At 29.0% G+C, this 21,446-nt stretch overlaps 1 protein-coding gene across 4 annotated transcripts in view; it reads right to left on the bottom strand.

Moving 5' to 3' along the window:
• LOC111626962 (probable sodium/potassium/calcium exchanger CG1090) overlaps positions 1 to 3,303 on the bottom strand; it is a 28,895-nt gene extending 25,592 nt beyond the window's left edge. Inside the window, exons 1-3 of one of the 4 annotated variants that reach the window (XM_023370503.1) lie at positions 3,164 to 3,303; positions 2,572 to 2,740; positions 2,288 to 2,494 (exon numbers count right to left, since the gene is read on the bottom strand). In XM_023370503.1, coding sequence (XP_023226271.1) covers positions 2,288 to 2,494; positions 2,572 to 2,725 — 361 coding nt within the window. In that variant the 5' untranslated portion in view covers positions 2,726 to 2,740; positions 3,164 to 3,303. Of the gene's footprint in view, positions 1 to 2,287; positions 2,495 to 2,571; positions 2,741 to 2,821; positions 2,913 to 3,030; positions 3,052 to 3,163 lie in introns of those variants that run through there. The other 3 variants (XM_023370506.1, XM_023370505.1, XM_023370504.1) reach the window with 3 other exon arrangements.
• Between the last annotated feature and the right edge of the window lie 18,143 nt (positions 3,304 to 21,446).

Raw genomic sequence — 21,446 nt, 5'->3', positions numbered from 1 at the left:
GGGCTGCGATTGGCTCACTATTAATTCGAAAATAAAGGTATTCGATTTCGCCTGAAGACGACGGTTGTAAACTGTTGAAAGTACTAGCGAGCACGTCTGAAATTTAACAAATCGCTGTCAATAACGCTGCAACACGGAAGTGTCAAATTTTTAATTTATCAGATATTTTATTTGTTACAACCCAAATGGGTTATTTGATTTAAATTTAAAATTCATCCATTATTTGAAATATCAAATTAATTCTTTGTATACTTTTTTTACTTACCAATTACAGTCGAACCCCCTATAACACTGTTGATAATTCCATTTTATATGAATTCCATGTTGTAGGAGTCACTTAGATTTTACAAATACGTGTGTCAGGCTGTGAACAGCTCACATATTTGTAAAATCTAAGTGACTCGTACAACATGGAATTCATATAAAATGGAATTATCAACAGTGTTGTAGGGGGGGGTCGACTGTATTCATTGATTCTGATACAAAGAAATTGTGTAAGTTAAAAATAAGAAATATATAGCAAAATAGCATTTTCTTTTGTTCTATTTTTTTAATTGTAATAGTTATTAATTGCAAAATATTATCTAAAATTTATTAAACAGAGAATTTCATTTTGTAAATTGAAGTATTTTTATAGATTACTTGTTTGATATTAATTTGTGTCAAATTCATCTATCATAAAGTAACATAAAAAAAAAAGACTTTTCAAAAAATTTAGTGTTCAGTTCATTTCTTGCAATTTCTTCATTTTTTCTGCATAATAACAGGTGTTTCTGTTAGAATTTCATAAGTATAATTTACATATACATTTAGTATTTAGTAATTTTTGTAAAATTGTATACAAATACAATACTTATGTTGATAAATAGGGACTGATTGAAATGTTATAATATTTTATTTTAGATATCTAGATATTTTATTCTAGACTCTGTAAACATTACTTTGAATAGTATGTCAACTGTATTCAAATTATGGTATAAAATATTAAAAACCAAAATGTTTAAAATAAAGAAAAATATTATTTTTATGATCTACAATAATAATTACAAACTAAATATAGTGTGTGTCCCAGAAGTCTTTCCCTGATTACAAATATGCAGAAGGCAGAAAATATGACAAATAGATACATATCTTCTATCTTGAATTGCAGGTAACATATTCAAGTTTTTGTGTGTACATACATACTCACTGTTACTTTGTTTGTTACAGAACAATCACAGCCAATACCTATCTTGATATATTGTAGTTATTTGTTGTGCAACAGATTCAGGACATTCTGGACTTAGTTTTCCAACAAGATGGTGCATCATCTCATTGGGGTTAGATGTTCATACCTATTTGGATACAGCATTTCCAGGAAGATGGATTGTGCATGGTGGTCCCATTAACTGGCCTCTGCAATCACTGGACATAACACCACTGAATGTCTTCCTTTGAGGTTATGTCAAGGACCAGGTTTACCAAACACCAGTGAACGACACAAAATTACTGATGTCATAACATCCATCCCTCACAATATGTTGACCAACACATGGGTGAAATTGGAAAATCGCCTGGATATACTTCAAGCAACAAAAGGAGCACACGTCGAAATTTATTAATGAGTATGTATGTACACACAAAAACTTGAATATATTACCTGCAATTCAAGATAAAAGATATGTGTCTATGTGTCATATTTTCTGCCTTCTGCATGTTTGTAATCAGGGAAAGACTTCTGGGACATCCTGTATAATTAATAGATGAAATTAATTTTAAAAAGTGATAAATTTTAACAAGTCAAAATATTTATTATATAAATATATTTTTATGTAATTATTTAACAACAGAATATTATATTTATATCTACTTAATCTTACATATTTCAAAAATAGAGTCTGTTTATTGTAATCATAGATACTTGTCATTAGTGATTTAATGTTATCAATGTCTCAAAATATGTTAGTTTGTAATAACAGTAATTATAATTAATAAATCTTCAAATTACACATTCTTTAACAGCTTTAACATATATTAGTATCTTTTAATGTCATTTAAACCAAAATTTCATCTAATTATGGTCTTATTCATTTACTCTGCTTAATGTTAACATTTTGTTATCATCAGCATAGACAGTTCCAAAATGATTACAATAAACAGATTCTACTCTATATTTCCAAAGTTAATTATGTAGACATTTATTAAAATCTTATATTTTCAGAATACATAATACTAAAAAAATTATTATTATAAGCATAATTATGCTGTGTATTTTTAAATTGATCAATATAATATTCAGACTATTTACCATTGCTCATTCCTTCTAAAGACGGTACAAAATATTCATCACAAACAACAGCAAGGCCAAGAAACATAAATAGAGATACTAAAATATGAATAATAAGGCCACCATTTCTGCGAACATTATAACTCATCAATGGACGTGGGAATTGCTCAATCGCGGCTGGAGTACAGTTTGGAGTGGAAGATTCTAATTTAGATGACCATGTCGTTTCTGAAATGCATATAAGTAATTATTTTATATTTAGAAAATGTAGTAACACCAAGGAAAGAAAAAATATATATATATACCTTGTATATCCGTTTTAACATTAAGCAAACTTCTCTGATGCCTGAATTCTCCTCCTCGATTCAAAGCAGGGTGAATGGATAAAGAGACAATTATTGAAATAAGAGATATAATGAACAGAAGGCATATTGCTGTTTTCGTCAAAGAGCGCCTCATTTTCCTTTCCACAATCTAAACAACAATAAAATCGAATAATTTAATATATAAAAATATAGAATAAAAGAAACTATCGTACGAGTGTGTATCATTTACATCAGCTACACGCACCACATGCTGTTTGAAATAGATGCAAAAATTGTCACGTGGATTAACTTATTTATAATTCTGATGTACACGAGATGTCGCTATAGTTTGACGGTCGCATTTTTTTATATTTTTATTTTATAAAAATATTTCGTCATAATTTATTTTATAAAACTATAAATTATTTTAATAATTATAATAAACTAAAATATACTTACTTTAAGACTAATTAATGCTTAAATAAACATAACAAAATAAGTTCAGAAGGATTAGACCACTTTCTTTGGATATATCTTATCTTCTAAGAAATTATATGACTAATTTAGAAACTAAAATATAAAAAAAGTTTACCAGAAATCTTTATAGTGGCGTTGTCATTTTGGAAAGATTATTAACGATCAACTGTTTAGCTGATCTGAACAGGAAAGAAACCTTTCAAACGATGACTACAAAACGGAATGCAACAGACCAATAATAACCTCGTGATGTCGACAGTAAATATCACATGACGATTTTATTTATAACCGGCTTTGAATGATTACATATTCATTAATTGGAACGTACAGATTACTCTATACTCATTGTACAGGCTGTTAGACACTATAGCATTACAATAGGCCTTGTAATAAGAATTTATGCGCAATATAAAATCTATACAATAGTGTAGAATCATTGCTATTTTATTATACTTTTATATTGCTTTTATCCGTGTAGAATAAAATCATACCGTAAGAGTTTCGTAAACGTCACTCCTAATTATATGAAATAAATAAATTGTTTAATAATATAATGTAATAGTAAATACTAATATTTGAAAACTTCGGTATTGCCTTTGTCTCTAATTAAATGCGGTTATGGAAAAAAACTGTTATTTATTTCGTTTTAAACCTTTAAAGTTTTAATATTTTTAAAAGACTTTTTTATTTTTTAAAAGAGAAAAAACCGCACCATAAATATATTTATATATTTTTATTTATACAAGATAAATATTTTAAAGGCTTTTTAATGTAAGTTATAAAAAGCAAACAAGGTCAACTCGTTTAGTGTTAATTAAAACATTTTTTTCGTACAGTACATTGTGTATAGAATATTAATACATTGTAAGATTTTCATTCACAGTTGCGAAAGTTTACAAACATTTATTTATTGTACCCAACGGCATTTTATTTATTATTTCATATATAGAAACATATACGTAGCCTGTAACAAATCATGGAGGGGCTAAAGGGGCCAGCTGAAAAAATTGTGACTGATATTTTTTNTGTAGTAATACCAAGGAAAGAAAATATATATATACCTTGTATATCCGTTTTAACATTAAGCAAACTTCTCTGATGCCTGAATTCTCCTCCTCGATTCAAAGCAGGGTGAATGGATAAAGAGACAATTATTGAAATAAGAGATATAATGAACAGAAGGCATATTGCTGTTTTCGTCAAAGAGCGCCTCATTTTCCTTTCCACAATCTAAACAACAATAAAATCGAATAATTTAATATATAAAAATATAGAATAAAAGAAACTATCGTACGAGTGTGTATCATTTACATCAGCTACACGCACCACATGCTGTTTGAAATAGATGCAAAAATTGTCACGTGGATTAACTTATTTATAATTCTGATGTACACGAGATGTCGCTATAGTTTGACGGTCGCATTTTTTTATATTTTTATTTTATAAAAATATTTCGTCATAATTTATTTTATAAACCTATAAATTATTTTAATAATTATAATAAACTAAAATATACTTACTTTAAGACTAATTAATGCTTAAATAAACATAACAAAATAAGTTCAGAAGGATTAGACCACTTTCTTTGGATATATCTTATCTTCTAAGAAATTATATGACTAATTTAGAAACTAAAATATAAAAAAAGTTTACCAGAAATCTTTATAGTGGCGTTGTCATTTTGGAAAGATTATTAACGATCAACTGTTTAGCTGATCTGAACAGGAAAGAAACCTTTCAAACGATGACTACAAAACGGAATGCAACAGACCAATAATAACCTCGTGATGTCGACAGTAAATATCACATGACGATTTTATTTATAACCGGCTTTGAATGATTACATATTCATTAATTGGAACGTACAGATTACTCTATACTCATTGTACAGGCTGTTAGACACTATAGCATTACAATAGGCCTTGTAATAAGAATTTATGCGCAATATAAAATCTATACAATAGTGTAGAATCATTGCTATTTTATTATACTTTTATATTGCTTTTATCCGTGTAGAATAAAATCATACCGTAAGAGTTTCGTAAACGTCACTCCTAATTATATGAAATAAATAAATTGTTTAATAATATAATGTAATAGTAAATACTAATATTTGAAAACTTCGGTATTGCCTTTGTCTCTAATTAAATGCGGTTATGGAAAAAAACTGTTATTTATTTCGTTTTAAACCTTTAAAGTTTTAATATTTTTAAAAGACTTTTTTATTTTTTAAAAGAGAAAAAACCGCACCATAAATATATTTATATATTTTTATTTATACAAGATAAATATTTTAAAGGCTTTTTAATGTAAGTTATAAAAAGCAAACAAGGTCAACTCGTTTAGTGTTAATTAAAACATTTTTTTCGTACAGTACATTGTGTATAGAATATTAATACATTGTAAGATTTTCATTCACAGTTGCGAAAGTTTACAAACATTTATTTATTGTACCCAACGGCATTTTATTTATTATTTCATATATAGAAACATATACGTAGCCTGTAACAAAGCATAGAGGGGCTAAAGGGGCCAGCTGAAAAAATTGTGACTGATATTTTTTCCGAGCCAGCGCTACACCTATTAGCTACAGTTTGTGTAAAATTGCTGCCGTCAACTGTCTACACAGTGTCCGTATACAGTGCTGACTAAGCTGAAAGTGCTTAGCACGTCATAGCCTTCCGTAGCTATGGGTGTATATAGAAAATATATAATTATATACAGTATCTACTAGAATAATTGGTTAGTCGATTTGATGGGATACGGCAACATAGCACATGGGCGATCTGTCAAGGCACTGATTCCTGTTTAGGCATTAGACACACGAAGAAAACCTGGACCACGTGGCCAGCCCGTTGGTCAGGTGTGAACCCGCTACAAAGTATTCGGTGTTTTTATCCACTCGGCCCCTGGTGGACTCATAAGAGAAATAAAAATATAAAAAAGGTCATTTTGAACATATTAAATAAATAAATGACACATGTAAAATTATATTTTTAATTTATGCCTATATTTATGGATATAGATTTTTGGGATACTTTGAATATTTATTGTGTTAACGAAGGTAAGTCAATATTAATTGCTATTATTTTGTCCAGTAATAATGTTAAAAAGAAAATACTGTACAGTATTTCACAAATGCGCTCTAAGAAACACTTCTTTAAAAACAGGTACAGTACATGTAAATCTAAATATATAAAATTGCTTGTCCTGACTGACTGACTGAATGAATGACTGATTCATCATCGCAAACCGCTGAAACCTAAAGAGGTGAAATTTGGTACACAGTTAGGGTACGTCATGAAAACGCGCACTAAGAAGGGATTTTTCGAAATTCCCCCGCAGGGGGAGAGGGAGAGGATTAAGGCTTAATCTGAAAAACGGCTTCTACTGTACTATTTTAGATGCGATTTTTTGTTTTCGACTAGGTTTAGTCTTCACTGAGTACTTAGATGTATTAAATTGATAACATTTCAGACATTGTTATAAATATTTTTATATATTTCGATTTTTAAAATGTTCGAACCGTTTTAAATTCGAATTTGTTATTGCATATTGGTTCGATTATAGAACGATTATAAACGTTCCAGAAAATTGATCAAATTGAAAACAGTTCGTTTGATTCTCGGTAATTCTCATTATTCTCAGCGGTAGGTGTTATATAACAATTACTATGGTTGTTGAAATACTGAATATAAATGGGGTTTGCTTGCAAAATCCTCACGGGCAAAGCCGCGGGTAACAGCTAGTTATTCAATAAAAATATTGTATGGATAATAAGCATGTCATGTTTTAAACAGTTGTAATTTAACTTTAAAAATGATAAAATATAAATCACATTAATCAATGATAAAACATAAGTTAATAAATATTGTTTTTAGAACTGATAAATTCGAAGAATAAGGTTAATGATAACTGAATTATAATAGTGAACTTTTGTAGCTATTTCTTCCGAAGACCTTGATAATAGATAAAAGTAGATTTTTTTTATTTTTATTTGTATTGTCATTTTTATTCATTTCGAAATACATAAATAATAATTAAAAAATTTCAAAAAATAAAACAACAAATCAAGTGATGCGATAAACGGAACTAAATAGGCGCTACTAATAACGAATACAAAATATTCCTTTTGTTTTTATTATTAGTTATTAATTTAAATCTAATTATCAAAACAAAAAACTAAAAAAATATGTTCTCGCACTCTGAAATTTATTTATGATACATAAAATATTTTAACTTAAGTTTTAGACGAGAAATTTTTATAACGTAATCTATTGTAAAATTTATTATCGTTCAAATTATTAATTAAAAATATTTTATTGTTAATTTTACAATATGTCATTTATTTTCCTATTCCTTATTGCTGTCACTTAGAAATATGTAGCATTTGTATAGTCACTTTTCCTGTTCTTTTTCCCCCTATTCAGAAGTGCAAATATAAATAAAAAGTATAATAATAGTCTAAATTTAGTCATATATTTCATTTTTTATACTATTAACAGTTAATAGTTTGTTTTATATAATACAGTAATAATACAGTAAAACATGTCTGAAAGAGAACGTGAATAAAACGGAAAAAAAATAGTACCGTGCCATTCCAATTTACACAGGTTTTTCTGTATAAATATAATTACGGTATAATAATGTGTTTAATTTTATTTTATTAATATTAAATTAAAATTTCTTTTATTAACTTATAAAAAGAATTGATTATATAACCGTAACTATTAATTTTATTTAATCTTTACCTTGTATCTTATCAAGTTTTCATTTTTTAAGATTAGGATTTATTTAATATCATTATTTTATATCTTTGTCTAATGTTTTTTAATCTTTCATAACTAAATATTTAGGACAATAGTTCAATTCCTTGTTTTGATAAAACGATTTCTAAGTGAACTCGGTTTTACTTTCTCACTGTAAAAATACAATAAATGTAAACATACTTTCTAAAGTTGCATTATAAAACAGTTAAGGCGGTTGTAATTATTTATAATTAAAATATTACAAAATATAAAATATTCCGAATAAATTACTTTATTTTAATAATTTTATTGACGTAAATTAATATAAATATCAAAATATGTAAGGGTTTTCTGCAAATTATCCAATTTAAGAAGGTTAAAATTGGAACATTCGTTCTCTCTTTTCAATGACACTTGAAATATATTGTTTCTATAGTGAAGGAAATATTTACTATTTGATCATAGAAGCTATCTTACGTATCACATTTGATTATTATCTGCTTTTTTGATATAAAATGTAACAGAAAAGTATCAAATCTTCTTTAAACAATAGAGATTTAAAACACAGAGGACTGTAGACTGTATATAAGGATTCGATCTTTAAATTTTTATTACCTTCATTCATTTTAGATTAATTAATTTAAAGATAAACTTATTGCATCTTATTGGGTTGCAATTTTTAAAAAAAATGTAGACCTATAAATTCCCACTGTCGCCATCTGTCCGTCTGTCTTTCCTTAATCTCGAGAACGGAGTTCGATAGGTGAAAGCAGAGACCAGATATGAAAAGCTTAGGGATGGGAGGCCCCGATTAACTATATATGAACTTCCGTTACAAACCAGAAGTCGTGTTATTTGAATTCAAAATTTTCCCCTAAAAGGTGTTAGATATGACTGGAATGACTATTGTTAACAGAAAAGTATGATGTACAGTACTGTACAAGGGCAAGCCATTACTAATTTGGAGTAGAGAGCATATATTTTAAATTAATAAATTAAAAAATATGATTACAAATTTCAGCCAGGCATTGTGACGATGTCAATGTCACAATAAATAATTGCTCGCTAATATATATTTTTTCATTTCTCGGTTTATTTAAATTTATAATTATTGTTTTGTTTGTCACAATGAAACCATTTTTTAATTTCACATTTAATTCGGAATTTCAAGGATTTTTCTTTAAATATTCTTAGATTTCAAAGAAATAATAATAATTATTATAGTGATATTGGTGGATTGTATTCTACTTTGCTTATATGCTGGTGCCTATTGCTATGCCGGAACAAGATTAATTTAATCATAACAACAGAACAAGCTATTAAATCTATTTAAAAAGTCGGAAAAGTACAAGAGATAATTATGAATTTTATCAAAGTTTTATCAAATTTTATATATTTTTAATATAATTTTAGAATAAGCTATTATTATGTTTACCATCTATTCGTGTATCTGTGTTTAAGAATTCTATGACTATATGATATGTGTTTAATACGGCAACCTTACGTAGTGTGCTGTGAAGCCCTAATGTTTCAAGACTTTTGTGTAAGAAAAGACTAATAGCACGATAAGTATCTACCCATTCTCTACAGGCGCTTTATTTCGTAGGCGTGTTCTACATATTTACTGATTTTTTTCAGTATATCGAGCGCTGTAGTGCCCTGTGCAAAATTATATTTTTGAGGGAAAAATAATAAAAATAAGAAATAAATATGATAGAAATGACCACTTAATTTTTTAAAATTAAACCAAAAACATCACCCCAAGGTGATAAAATTTAAAATTTAAAATGAGAATTACATTCTCATTTTAAATTTTATCATTTTATCATGATGGATCATTTCAGAGCCCCTTTAATCCTGTGCCCTATGCCGTTAAGGCACCGAGTCAGGGGCAGCCCTAGGGCGGTGCGAACGGTGCGACCGCAACGGACGCCGTCATAGTGGGGGCGCCGAAAATGCAACGATAGATCGTCCGCGAAAAAAATAAAACCCGATCACCTCATTACTACTTAATAATGTGAAAAATGTACTGTACGTTATCAGTTTAGTCTCTACAGTGGGGCGCCACAATGAGATCTCGCACCACCTGAAAACCTGGCTAGGGCCGTCACTGCACCGAGTACATGCATTTTTATTATAGACTATTTTGATTACATATAATATGTTGTTCATTTTATTTTCACTTTTTACAGTACAGTACATAGCAATGTATTGAAATGTTTATAAATCCTGTTCAGACTTTCGATCGCCCATCTTAAGTGTTTTTCACTAACACTTAAGATAGGGAGCATCTTTTTCTATTTCTCACATATGCTAAGCGGAAAATAGTTATTGAAATCAGCGCAAACCAGAATTTTTCTATCAAACACTAATTTACAATTAGTTCAGCCAATTCGAGTATTAAATGACTTTATTGCAAATCGGAGCATTGTATGAACAGCATTAAAAATGAACACATAGTTCAAAGCGTGTTGACATTTTGTGTATTATGTACAGTACATACAAAAAATTCATATTAAAGATGCAAGTACTGTATTATTTATGACAATACTTTTTAAAATTTTATTATAGATACTTAAAAACGTACTTTGTATCCGAACGTGTCATTATTTTATCATTACGCGTATACGATACTTCTATTGTTCTAGATGATATATATGTCCATTTGTTATAAATAAACCTGAAACTATTCTTCTACTGCTATAAAGTTCTTTTATATAAAGAGTGATCATGTTTCTTTTTAACTTTGTTCTTAGTTTCAAAATATTTGATTTTTTTTTTCCTTTTGAGCATTTTAGTTTAGTTTAAAGTTGCAGAAATTGGTGTGAAAACAGAATATTTAAGAGTTATAGCATTCGAATTACAAATTTTAAGGTGGGAAAAATACATTTTTAGTAATATAATAAAAAAGTCTTACGTTTTTTTCTTAAAAATAAATTGTTTTTAATAGTCAGTTGACTCATCNGATCATGAACTCAAAATTTATTCCAACATCAAATTTATCTTTATCCTATCATAGAATTGCATGATACGATTCTCTAACTTTACAATCAAGTGAATATACGATATATTGCCATTTTAAATTGTCCCGTGATATTAACTGTAGACCTATTATTTTTGATCAAACAATAATGTAATTTGTAATTTTTATGTAAAATATATACAGTACAACCTCGATTATTCGGATAACTAAAAACTCGGATACAACGGACGGCCGCAACCATTTCGGATTAAAAATTACCTATTATAAAACATTTGGATATCACTTCTAAGTCTTTTCCTTATACCTTATATATAAGAACAATAATTTTTATGTCATTTATTATACAGATAATACGTATGCCTACAATAGTTTTAAGAATAAAAGTGTGTATTATTGTAATTACATTTTAATATAAATACTTCGGATAATGCGGGATCTCGGTTAATATGGACTCGGATAATCGGGATTCTTAAATAATTTAATTAATTAAATTTAATTTTCAACTAATATTAAAGATGACAGTCTAACTGATTATCTTTAAACCAGATGCATTAGTATAATCATTTTTATGTGACCCTAAAATAATTTGATTAATCAGTTCTAAGTTCATTAATTTGGTATTTGCATAAATAAAGGAGAGAAAAAATTTAACTTTTTAGACTAATTTATGAGTTTGTTTTACTTCTTCTAATCAAAATTTTAATATGACTTAATTTAAGAAATAAATATGTTTCAGTAGTGGCAGACTAAGACCTTTGGAGCCTCAAGCCCGGAAGATTGGGGCCGCCCTATGATAAAGCAATTTTACCGTTGAAATTTATATTTTTTTCTTAGACGTGTGTCACGTGCTTAATGGGCAATCCAGCGGTTATGAGCAACTCTGTGCCTTTTAGATTTTCGAATAAGAATAAAAACAGAAAAATTATTATTATTATTATTATCATCAACATCATGAACAATCGCTGGTTTACGTCTCAGGATACGATCTTTTGCAGCTCGAGTTTATGATCTCTGCATCTCTTCATTGGACAGTTTATTATGCATAATATGCCTCCTCTTTATGAAAAATTAAATAAAAATATATTTGTTTTTTTATAAATATATTTATATGATGATATCTGGATACACTGCTGCTCAATATTCAGTAATTTATAAATAATTCATTACAGAATTATCATTGAATACTATCAAAGAAACGAAGGGGCTAACTGCAAGTTTACCTTCGTGTTAGCAACCTTGCGATAAAGTTATTGTATTAAATTTTAAAGAATTGTTATCTATATAAAGTTATCTTTCATTTATGAAATTTATATTATTTTCGCTATTTATATACATTTACATCATATCAGATGACGTTGATACTATTAACACTTTTATATCCAGAGAGATTAGTTCGATAATTGCTTGTTCAAATTGCAAGAAGGTTTATAAAACTTCGTGACATCATTGTAATCATATCTTATCTAGAATGAGTAATCGTTTAAAAGCAAGCGTCAATATGAAATCCCAATATTTCTTATAATATTGACAACTCTATAGAGATTAAATGTCATATAATATACAGCGTATCTATGGTTATTTATATAAAAATAATCATGCAATTAATTTACTAATTGAAGATCTAATTAATTGCAATTTTATTATATTTTTACTTAGCATTTAATTTAATTAAAAATGAAAAACAAATATTTACTAATATACATTTATAATTTTTAATAGGAATTTTTTAATTTTTTAAATAAATTGACTGAAGAAAATGCTTATAAATTTAAAAATAACATAATTTATTTATGTAATTGTGATATACACTGCATATTATGTCTTTATAATTTGTAAGGGTCAGTTATATTCTATAAACGTGAATTTATATATTTTATAATTTTATAAATAATATGTATATATATGTTGTTATAAAGCTATGTTTTATTTAAAGCAATTTTAATTAATTAAAATTTTTATAAATTAAATTAATAAATTACAAGGTATGTAGTTGTATTTACTTTAGTAATTAAAATTTCCAGAATTTATTTTAATTAAATTAAATTATTGTTAAAATGCACTGATTTTTGCGCTAAATTTTTAAATTGTATTAGTTTAATTAAAATACTGCATATAGACTACGTTTATTTCATATATTTAGGTATAAGTTTTATTCAAATTTATGCAATATATCTGTCAATCGGATAATATGATGTTAACTTACTACTATGAGAAATCTGGATTCGAATCTCCATTATCTGTGATCTGAGTATTATAATTGGGCATTAACATCACCTGTATTCTTAACACATCTGTAATGTCGATTTGCTTCATTCCAGAGAGACAGGGATGAAAAGACCAGCGTTAATTAATACCCAAAAACCGAAAAACAAGACCTGAAAAATTAGTCATTAGCATGAGGAACATGAGGAACATGAGAAAAATTAATCATTAGCATGAGGAGTTGAGGCCTCGTTCCTCATCCATTCATGCTAATCGACCATATTGAGGATTAAAGGGGTATTCTTGTGGCAGTTCATATTTCCTACAATAAACTGGATCCTTTGCATTAATCGACATTACATAACTATATGGCTTAAAAATTCAGCGCTAAAAATCAATATATTTTATTAATTAATAAATTTAATTAAAGTGAATTTATTTATTTTTACAAATAAATAATCGAGGATTTTTTTTATAAGTTATGTATAAGTTATAAATATGAACTTACGTAAGCGGAGTTCTTTGCGATAAACATGGTTTCGATGGTCTTCACTTTTCTACTTGATTATGAATGTTTTTCCACACCTATATACGAAGAAAAATCGATAAATTAATGATGTAATTTTGATTTTCATCCCGATAATGCTACTCCACGTGGACAGACACGATCAGTGGGAGTGATGATCACGGGGACGACTTCTCGCCATCCGATAGGACGATCCGAGGATAAACAGAGGTGTGTTCAATATCCATTGTTCCGGAGGCCTTTTACAACTTATCTTATCCAATATTGCAAATAAACGAATTTAAAATTAATATTTGTTTGTTATTTTTGCTATTTAACAAAATTTTATCACTATTTTTATAATATTCATCAATTTTTTTGAAAGCTAAAATTTTATAATTTTGTAATAACTTTTAAATAAAATAGAAACTTTTTAAAAAAATTAACAATATAAAATGCTGTTTTAATATGTAATTTTTTATATTAAGTATAACTTATTATTTTGATTTTCGTTAAAAGTCAAATTATAATACAGTATATTATAACAATGATCCTCTAACCTATTTAATTATATATATATATAGTTTATAAAAATGTTAATTCGTAGGTTAAATTTATAATCATTCATCATTAAATTAATACTGTAATAATAAATACATACATGGCCAGTGGCACCCACAGACTATAAAATAGGGCATCGTAAATACTGTACTGTACATTAAGCAAGAAGATACCTGTATATATAAGTATACAGGGTATCCCTTGACTGACACAGTTAATTAATCCCTCGATGCTACCACATATATCAAAATCGTATTAATCAAATAGTGGTACCTCGGTCCTCGATCGAACATTCACGACACGCTAGAACAAATTTTCGGTTAATAGCAAATATTTTTATCTTAATTTTGTCATCAATAAAAAAGTTTTCTGTGATAAAAATGAGTAACTAATTTAAACATAAAATGAAGCCTTGAAGCTTCCTTAGGGATTAAGAAAAGGGCAACCAGATGACAAAGGGGGCAAGTATTCCAAGTGCCTCAGTACGGGCGCTCCTGTACATGACTCACAGAACAGATCTACATTTAGAATCCGTGATTTTAGAGAGTACATGGTCAGAGCCTACGATGGAATCTCCATTGTATGATCTAAATTTTATCCATTAAAGATTCATAATTACGTGTCCCCAGTGTCCGAATGGATATAACCACTGAATTGTAGTAGCTGGTCGTGGATTCGTGCCTAACCAACGGACTGACCATGTGGAGTTTACCGGTTTTCTTCACGTGTCTAACACCCAAATAAAGATTAATTTCTTATAGAGGTAAAAACACCTACGAGGAGGCACCCCTTGGCAGATGTAGCCTACATGTATTGTATCGTCTTATTTCCATCAATCCAACCGTTATTACAGGTATTCATAACACAGAATTACAGATCTTTAATGTTATACCAATGATAAATTTCGATCAAATAATTAATTAAATAGATAAAAAAATAGATTATATATCTTTTTAAAATTATAAAAATGATCATGAACTCAAAATTTATTCCAACATCAAATTTATCTTTATCCTATCATAGAATTGCATGATACGATTCTCTAACTTTACAATCAAGTGAATATACGATATATTGCCATTTTAAATTGTCCCGTGATATTAACTGTAGACCTATTATTTTTGATCAAACAATAATGTAATTTGTAATTTTTATGTAAAATATATACAGTACAACCTCGATTATTCGGATAACTAAAAACTCGGATACAACGGACGGCCGCAACCATTTCGGATTAAAAATTACCTATTATAAAACATTTGGATATCACTTCTAAGTCTTTTCCTTATACCTTATATATAAGAACAATAATTTTTATGTCATTTATTATACAGATAATACGTATGCCTACAATAGTTTTAAGAATAAAAGTGTGTATTATTGTAATTACATTTTAATATAAATACTTCGGATAATGCGGGATCTCGGTTAATATGGACTCGGATAATCGGGATTCTTAAATAATTTAATTAATTAAATTAATATTTAGGTTCTATACAAGGTATGATTATTTATGTATATAAATAGGTATAATATAAACACGCTATCTGATCTTTCTATTTTGATAAAACAACAAAACAGGTTCAAACCAAATGAAATTGGTTCGGATAATCTTTTACTAAATTTGCAATGAATTAATAAAAAAAGAAAGATCGATTTCTGAGACAAATTCTCCGATAAAATAATGATAGTTTATCATAACTAACATGAACTCTGGACTAGTAAAGGATAATCACCCATTGGTTCTTTGTACGAAAAAACAAGTTCAACCCACTATTATTCTTTTTACGTCAAAGTGTAGGCAATAAGAATAATAGTTTTGATTTGGTGATGATAATAATTACTGAATAAAATACGAAAAGATAAATTAATTCACTTTCGCAATATATTATTTAGAAAATTATTAAAAATTACAATTTTTATACATTTAAGAAAGCCATAATCTGTAAATAATACCAAGTGATCCAGAAATGCCAATGTATTATAAGCTTGTTGTTTTCTCCCTAGTTTTGCTTGGTTAACATTGCATGGTTTTCACAACTACAATTTTTGTATGTTTTTACGAGTTAGAAATATAAAAGTAGTTCGATATATTTTTATATTTTCCTTAAATTTTATATCAATTCGATATCTTTGTATTGCCAAAATGTATAGACTAAACAGAGATTGGTGTACTGTACAGTACGTGCATTCGTTTGCTTGTATTTTTTTAAATAAATAACTTTTTTTGTTTGAATCTAGATAAGCGAACTGAAATTATAGAAATTAATATATTTTAAATTGGACTTTCTTGCATGATTTAGAAATTATAGAATTTTTAAAACTATGATGATTAATCATTCCCACCAATGACAGAATGAATGAAACCACTAAACACTGGTCGTGGGTTGGCATCTCACAATAGGATGGATACTTGGAGTTTTTCAGTTTTCTTCACGTTTCTAACACTTCAATAAGGGTCAGTTTCTCATCGAAAGTCTCTCGAGAGGCACCCTGTTAACAGATCGCCCAACTGTTGCGCTGCCTAATCTCATCAATCCTATACGTTATACAAAAGAATGTTCTATCTTTTATCTGATAATATATTTATTTATTTTTATTCGTGTTTCTAGTAATTATATCCCAAAATATTTTTAAATATAAAACTAAACGCCAGATAAACATTTTTGAGCTTAAGTTATAAATCATTTTGGTAAATCACTTTGCTCTTTTCAGATTTATTTAATGTAAGGATAATTTAATATTTGGCTCTCCAGTTGACAATTTTATACAGCATTTTCAAATATTAAAAGAAATTTAGAAATAAAGTTTGAAGTTAAAGGATAAACAGCGACTAGGGCATTAACCTATTAAAATAAAACAAATATCCTGGAAAAATATGGTTTACAAAACCATTGATTCATCAGTAAATATAGTATAATACTAACTATATTCTATTTTATATTTATATTTAAGATGACTATCCACTTAAACTTAATAGCAGCGGATACAATGTTATAATTCCAGGAGAACACAAAGCAAATTAGCATTTAAAGGAACAAATTGGGGCATTGGGAAATCATTGGAAATCAGCTATTTATACTGGATTATAGAATGTGACATCAAAATTCTGTAAATTATTACATCTTTATACGTTTCTATACTCAAGCTCGTATATTACTGTAAAGATAGTGGACACAGCACAAAAATTCAAAATTTAAATCATAATCTGTAGGCCTATATTCGAAAGATTCAATTTCCGGTCATAGAACTGAACAGATTAAGAAATTAAAAAACGATTGAACTAATCTTTGTTTTCAAACTTCTCGCAGATTACCGAAACCAATATTGTAATCAATAATACTGCTTATTCTACTCGATAAGCAAGTATTGTTTACTAAAGAAATGAGGATTTATTGTGTAAAGGAGAGGAGGGACAAGTTTATTTGAGAACACAATCACGGAAGACGTTACAACAATATTCTCGCTTAATCATACCGTGTCGATCACTGTATTAAGAAATGGTCTAATTCATTTTCATGTCTAAAGTCATCTTTATACTGGTTTAAATAAGAATTTCTTTCAATGCAAACTAAGAGACCGGAAATCTTGGCAACTGACTATAACAGCAGATAATATTGTCTTGCGGAAGAAAAACATATTTGAAAAGAAATAAAAGTGGAACGGACATAGTTGAGTATTTCTCCCATTCTACGATATCATTTGAATCCTACCAAGGAAATATATATACAAAACTGTAAAAATCAAGCAGAACTAATTGAGAGATTAGTCCTATTAGTTTAAATTTCTGAAATGATAGAGCATCAAAAGCATTAGGCCTGTTTATAGTCCACTTCCGTTAAATGTTGCAGTTCCGCTGAGGTGCTCTGAAGGTCGTCGAACAACGTTCTGCTACAGTTCAACAGTTCACAGTGTATTTGAATGTTTAAGTTAAAAATGTAGTCCGATTCTATACTTGCTTACACGTAACATATTCATTATTCCATAATGTAGATATATTCAGTTTGCTGCTATTATTATTTTTATTTTAAATCAAGAGAATTATCTACAGTTTCTAGAATAAGTAAATTCGATGTAATGAAATTTTTTGTTAGGCCTATTTTATACACCAAATTCTTATATAGTCTATTACTCCAGAAAACAAATAACTTGCAATTTTTCTTCATATAAAAATTTCGTAAAGTTTTTATTTTTTTTAAAATACTTTTAATTCAAATTTTATATAATATTTTCAAATGGTGTCTTTTTACAGTATTTGTTCTACAATTTATCTATCGTGGCTCGAATATTTTCCACTTTACATTTGTACGAGATGATCCGATCGAGAATTTGCATTGCATACAGAACATGTGATATCATCTCTCCATTTTATTGGATTTTATTTTCGTTGGTTCTTAACCAACGAAAGACTGTCCACTTTGATTACAAACCCTTAGAGCTTAGACCGTTGTGAGGTCCAGCATCAAGCCGAAAAAGGACGTCTTAGCGCCTATAGAGTGAAAGGAATTAAAAAAAGAAAGAAAAAAAAGAGAGAGAGAAAACAGTAGTCAGTGAAACGTGACTGTTGATTTCTTAAATATGATTCAATTTTGTAAGCATTTCTTTGTAACTTCCATATCTACGTATTTATTTAAGACAGCTTAGAAACTTCATCCGTATACAGGAACTGTTAGAATGACAGCGACCCTTGTTACAGATGGTATTACGTAACTAACTATTGTTGTTCTATCTCTCTTGTAAGGCGTGACTATCCATGTCAACATTTAACAGTCATAAACATTCTAACAGACGGCCGGATGGCCGAGCGGTCAAGATGGCAGCCTACCTCTCAGGGTGATCCGGGATCGAATTCGTACGGGTCGAATAATTCCCGGGAATTTTTCGTGGGTTTCCATCCGGATATGTTGGGCCCATCCCTCACCACCCGGCTTTCCCATTGTTGGCCGAACCCATAATGGGCTTGCTAAAAGAGGACCTCTTAGTGCCCACAGGGCAGAAAAAATTAAAAAAAAAAAACATTCTAAAATAAACATTCCAGTAACTTTACATGAACGTGTAGCACATTATTAATTATTAACAAGGATAATGAAATTTGTTTATTGGCTGCAATTTAAAAAAAATTGTAGACCTATAAATGCCCACTGTCGTCTCTGTCTTTCCTTAATCTCGAGAACTGAGTTAGATAGATGAAAGCCGAGACCAGATGTGGAAAGCTTAGGGGTAGGAAGTCCCAATTAACTATATATAAACCTACAATGTAAATCAGAGGTCACGTTATTTCAATTCAAATCTTCCCCTGAAAGCAGTTAATAGATGACCGGCACGACTCTATTGTTAACAGAAAAGTATGATGTACAGGGGCAAGCCACTACTAATTTGAGGTGGAGAGCATATGTTTTAATTGCTCGTTTATTATTTTTTTTATTATTAGATCAATGCTACTGCATTTCGAATCGCGTAAAGTGAAGCCACGACAAGATTTTCATTATGGATATATAATTCCCAATGAAAAATAAAAGTATTGAAATAATTAGTAAAGTTTCATTTAAAAAACATCCACCAATGACCAGAAGGGTAAAACTGTTGAATATTGGTTTTACCACTCTGATCCATTTTAGACCTGGCAAAAAACACAGTGAATATGATTAAAAAGGCGTCTTAGTGCCCACAAGACAAAAAAAAAAGTAATAAAAAACCTAAATGGAGCCAGTTTCCCATAAATGTGATATCGAGAGGCACCTTTTCCTTGGCAGCTCGTCCATGTATAGGCTACAAATAAGCGTGTGCGATAATTTATTTCTTCTTAACTAAATTTGAAATATTTTATTATTATTTGTGAATCAATAATTAAAGATATGAAATGTATTCATTTTTTAAAATTTGGCATTTAGATACGGAAAGTACGATGTCCATTTTGGCTTGAAATATAATTAGCTGATAATAAGAGAAAGAATTTGGAAGGAAATTTTTATTTGAAATCATCCATATCTATGTGGTTTGGAGCTGAACAAATTCCATTTCAACCGAAACAGGTTAATGCCAAATTGTTGATTATAAATCATTTATGCATATAAATCAATATACCTGAAAGATATTTACAATTTTGAATATGAATTTCAATACTGAATTTAAATTTGTTCTCTACTATGGTTGAATCAAAAATTCTATACATTTACGACTATATTTCAGTATAGAATTTGCTTTCTATAAGCAAATTATATTTTTTATATATAAGAAAATATGATCTAAGCTGAAAAAAAACTTTGTTCATTTTCCGAATTTATTCGGGGCTCCCATTGTGGGCCTGGCCGAATCCACGATGAGCATGGAGAAAGGCGTTAATATATATAGACTTGTAGTTAATCATCACCAATATCAATCACATCTCGCCAACTTTGCTGCAAACTTTCAATTCCACGAGCATAAAATGAAGTTTTTCTTGAAGAAAATCTCAAGAGTCAATTATTGTAATTGAACAGTATATTGGCAACATGGTTCTGCAGGCCGTGAAATAAATGATAGTCAGTTGAAGCCAAATCTAGGCTGTAAGGTAGATATGGTAGAACTTCCCAGACCAGTTGACCAGCTTCTCTAAGGTCATCTTCGCTCTACGCGTTGGCGCGTCGTGGTGGTGGTATCAGACTTTGTCAACCGAACACCAAGATAAAAGAATCTTATTTTTGATCTTTATGTTCAAACGTTCCAGTTGTTGAAAGTAGAGTTATTTCGTGACAATGATATTGGTTGGAAGCAGCTTCGTGGTGACCTTAAACAAACACAAATCATTGCCTTCTTCTGCACTATCGACCCTTTGACATTTGGAACAGAAGCTTGACGTTTGTTCACCCGTGAACGCTTTAACAAACGCTTTACAAATGAGATGAGAAAGCAACGCTTCGTTGCTTTGGGTTATTTAGAAGTGCTAAAGCAACAACGAACGAATATGTTCTTTCGAAAGTTCCATATCGAGTTAAGTTCGAAACTCCAAGCTTATCTTTACTAAAGAAAAACAAGAAAAATTTGTTTTACATTTCACATGTTTTTGTTTGGATCAATTGTTTTTTGGTTAATGATTGTGTTATTACATCAAGACATAATACGACGATGTATGTGCACCGCTCGAACTCTTTCGATACGTCGTTAATAAAATCGTTATAAGAAGTTTTAATTTTCATAAATTTCAGCTTTTATTATTATGGATAACATTTTGAATAAAAATCAGTCGTTTCATCCAATTTTATCCTTAAAAGCGTAAAATTAAGCCCATAAAAGTAAAATAGCCCTGTGAGCTTTGGCCTATCGACCCGGAAGTTTCTCCATCACCTCACCGATAACGAGAAAGGCTTAAGATTAAAATTTCAGCTTTTTAGACCCAGTACTGTCTTTTCTCCAGTAGTGT

Source organism: Centruroides sculpturatus, unplaced genomic scaffold (genome assembly GCF_000671375.1).
Source record: "Centruroides sculpturatus isolate CEXI.00-Female unplaced genomic scaffold, Cexi_2.0 scaffold454, whole genome shotgun sequence".
NCBI classification, from domain to species: domain Eukaryota; kingdom Metazoa; phylum Arthropoda; class Arachnida; order Scorpiones; family Buthidae; genus Centruroides; species Centruroides sculpturatus.
The sequence above is the reverse complement of the archived record's forward strand: the minus strand, read 5'-3'. Positions and strand labels throughout refer to the sequence as shown.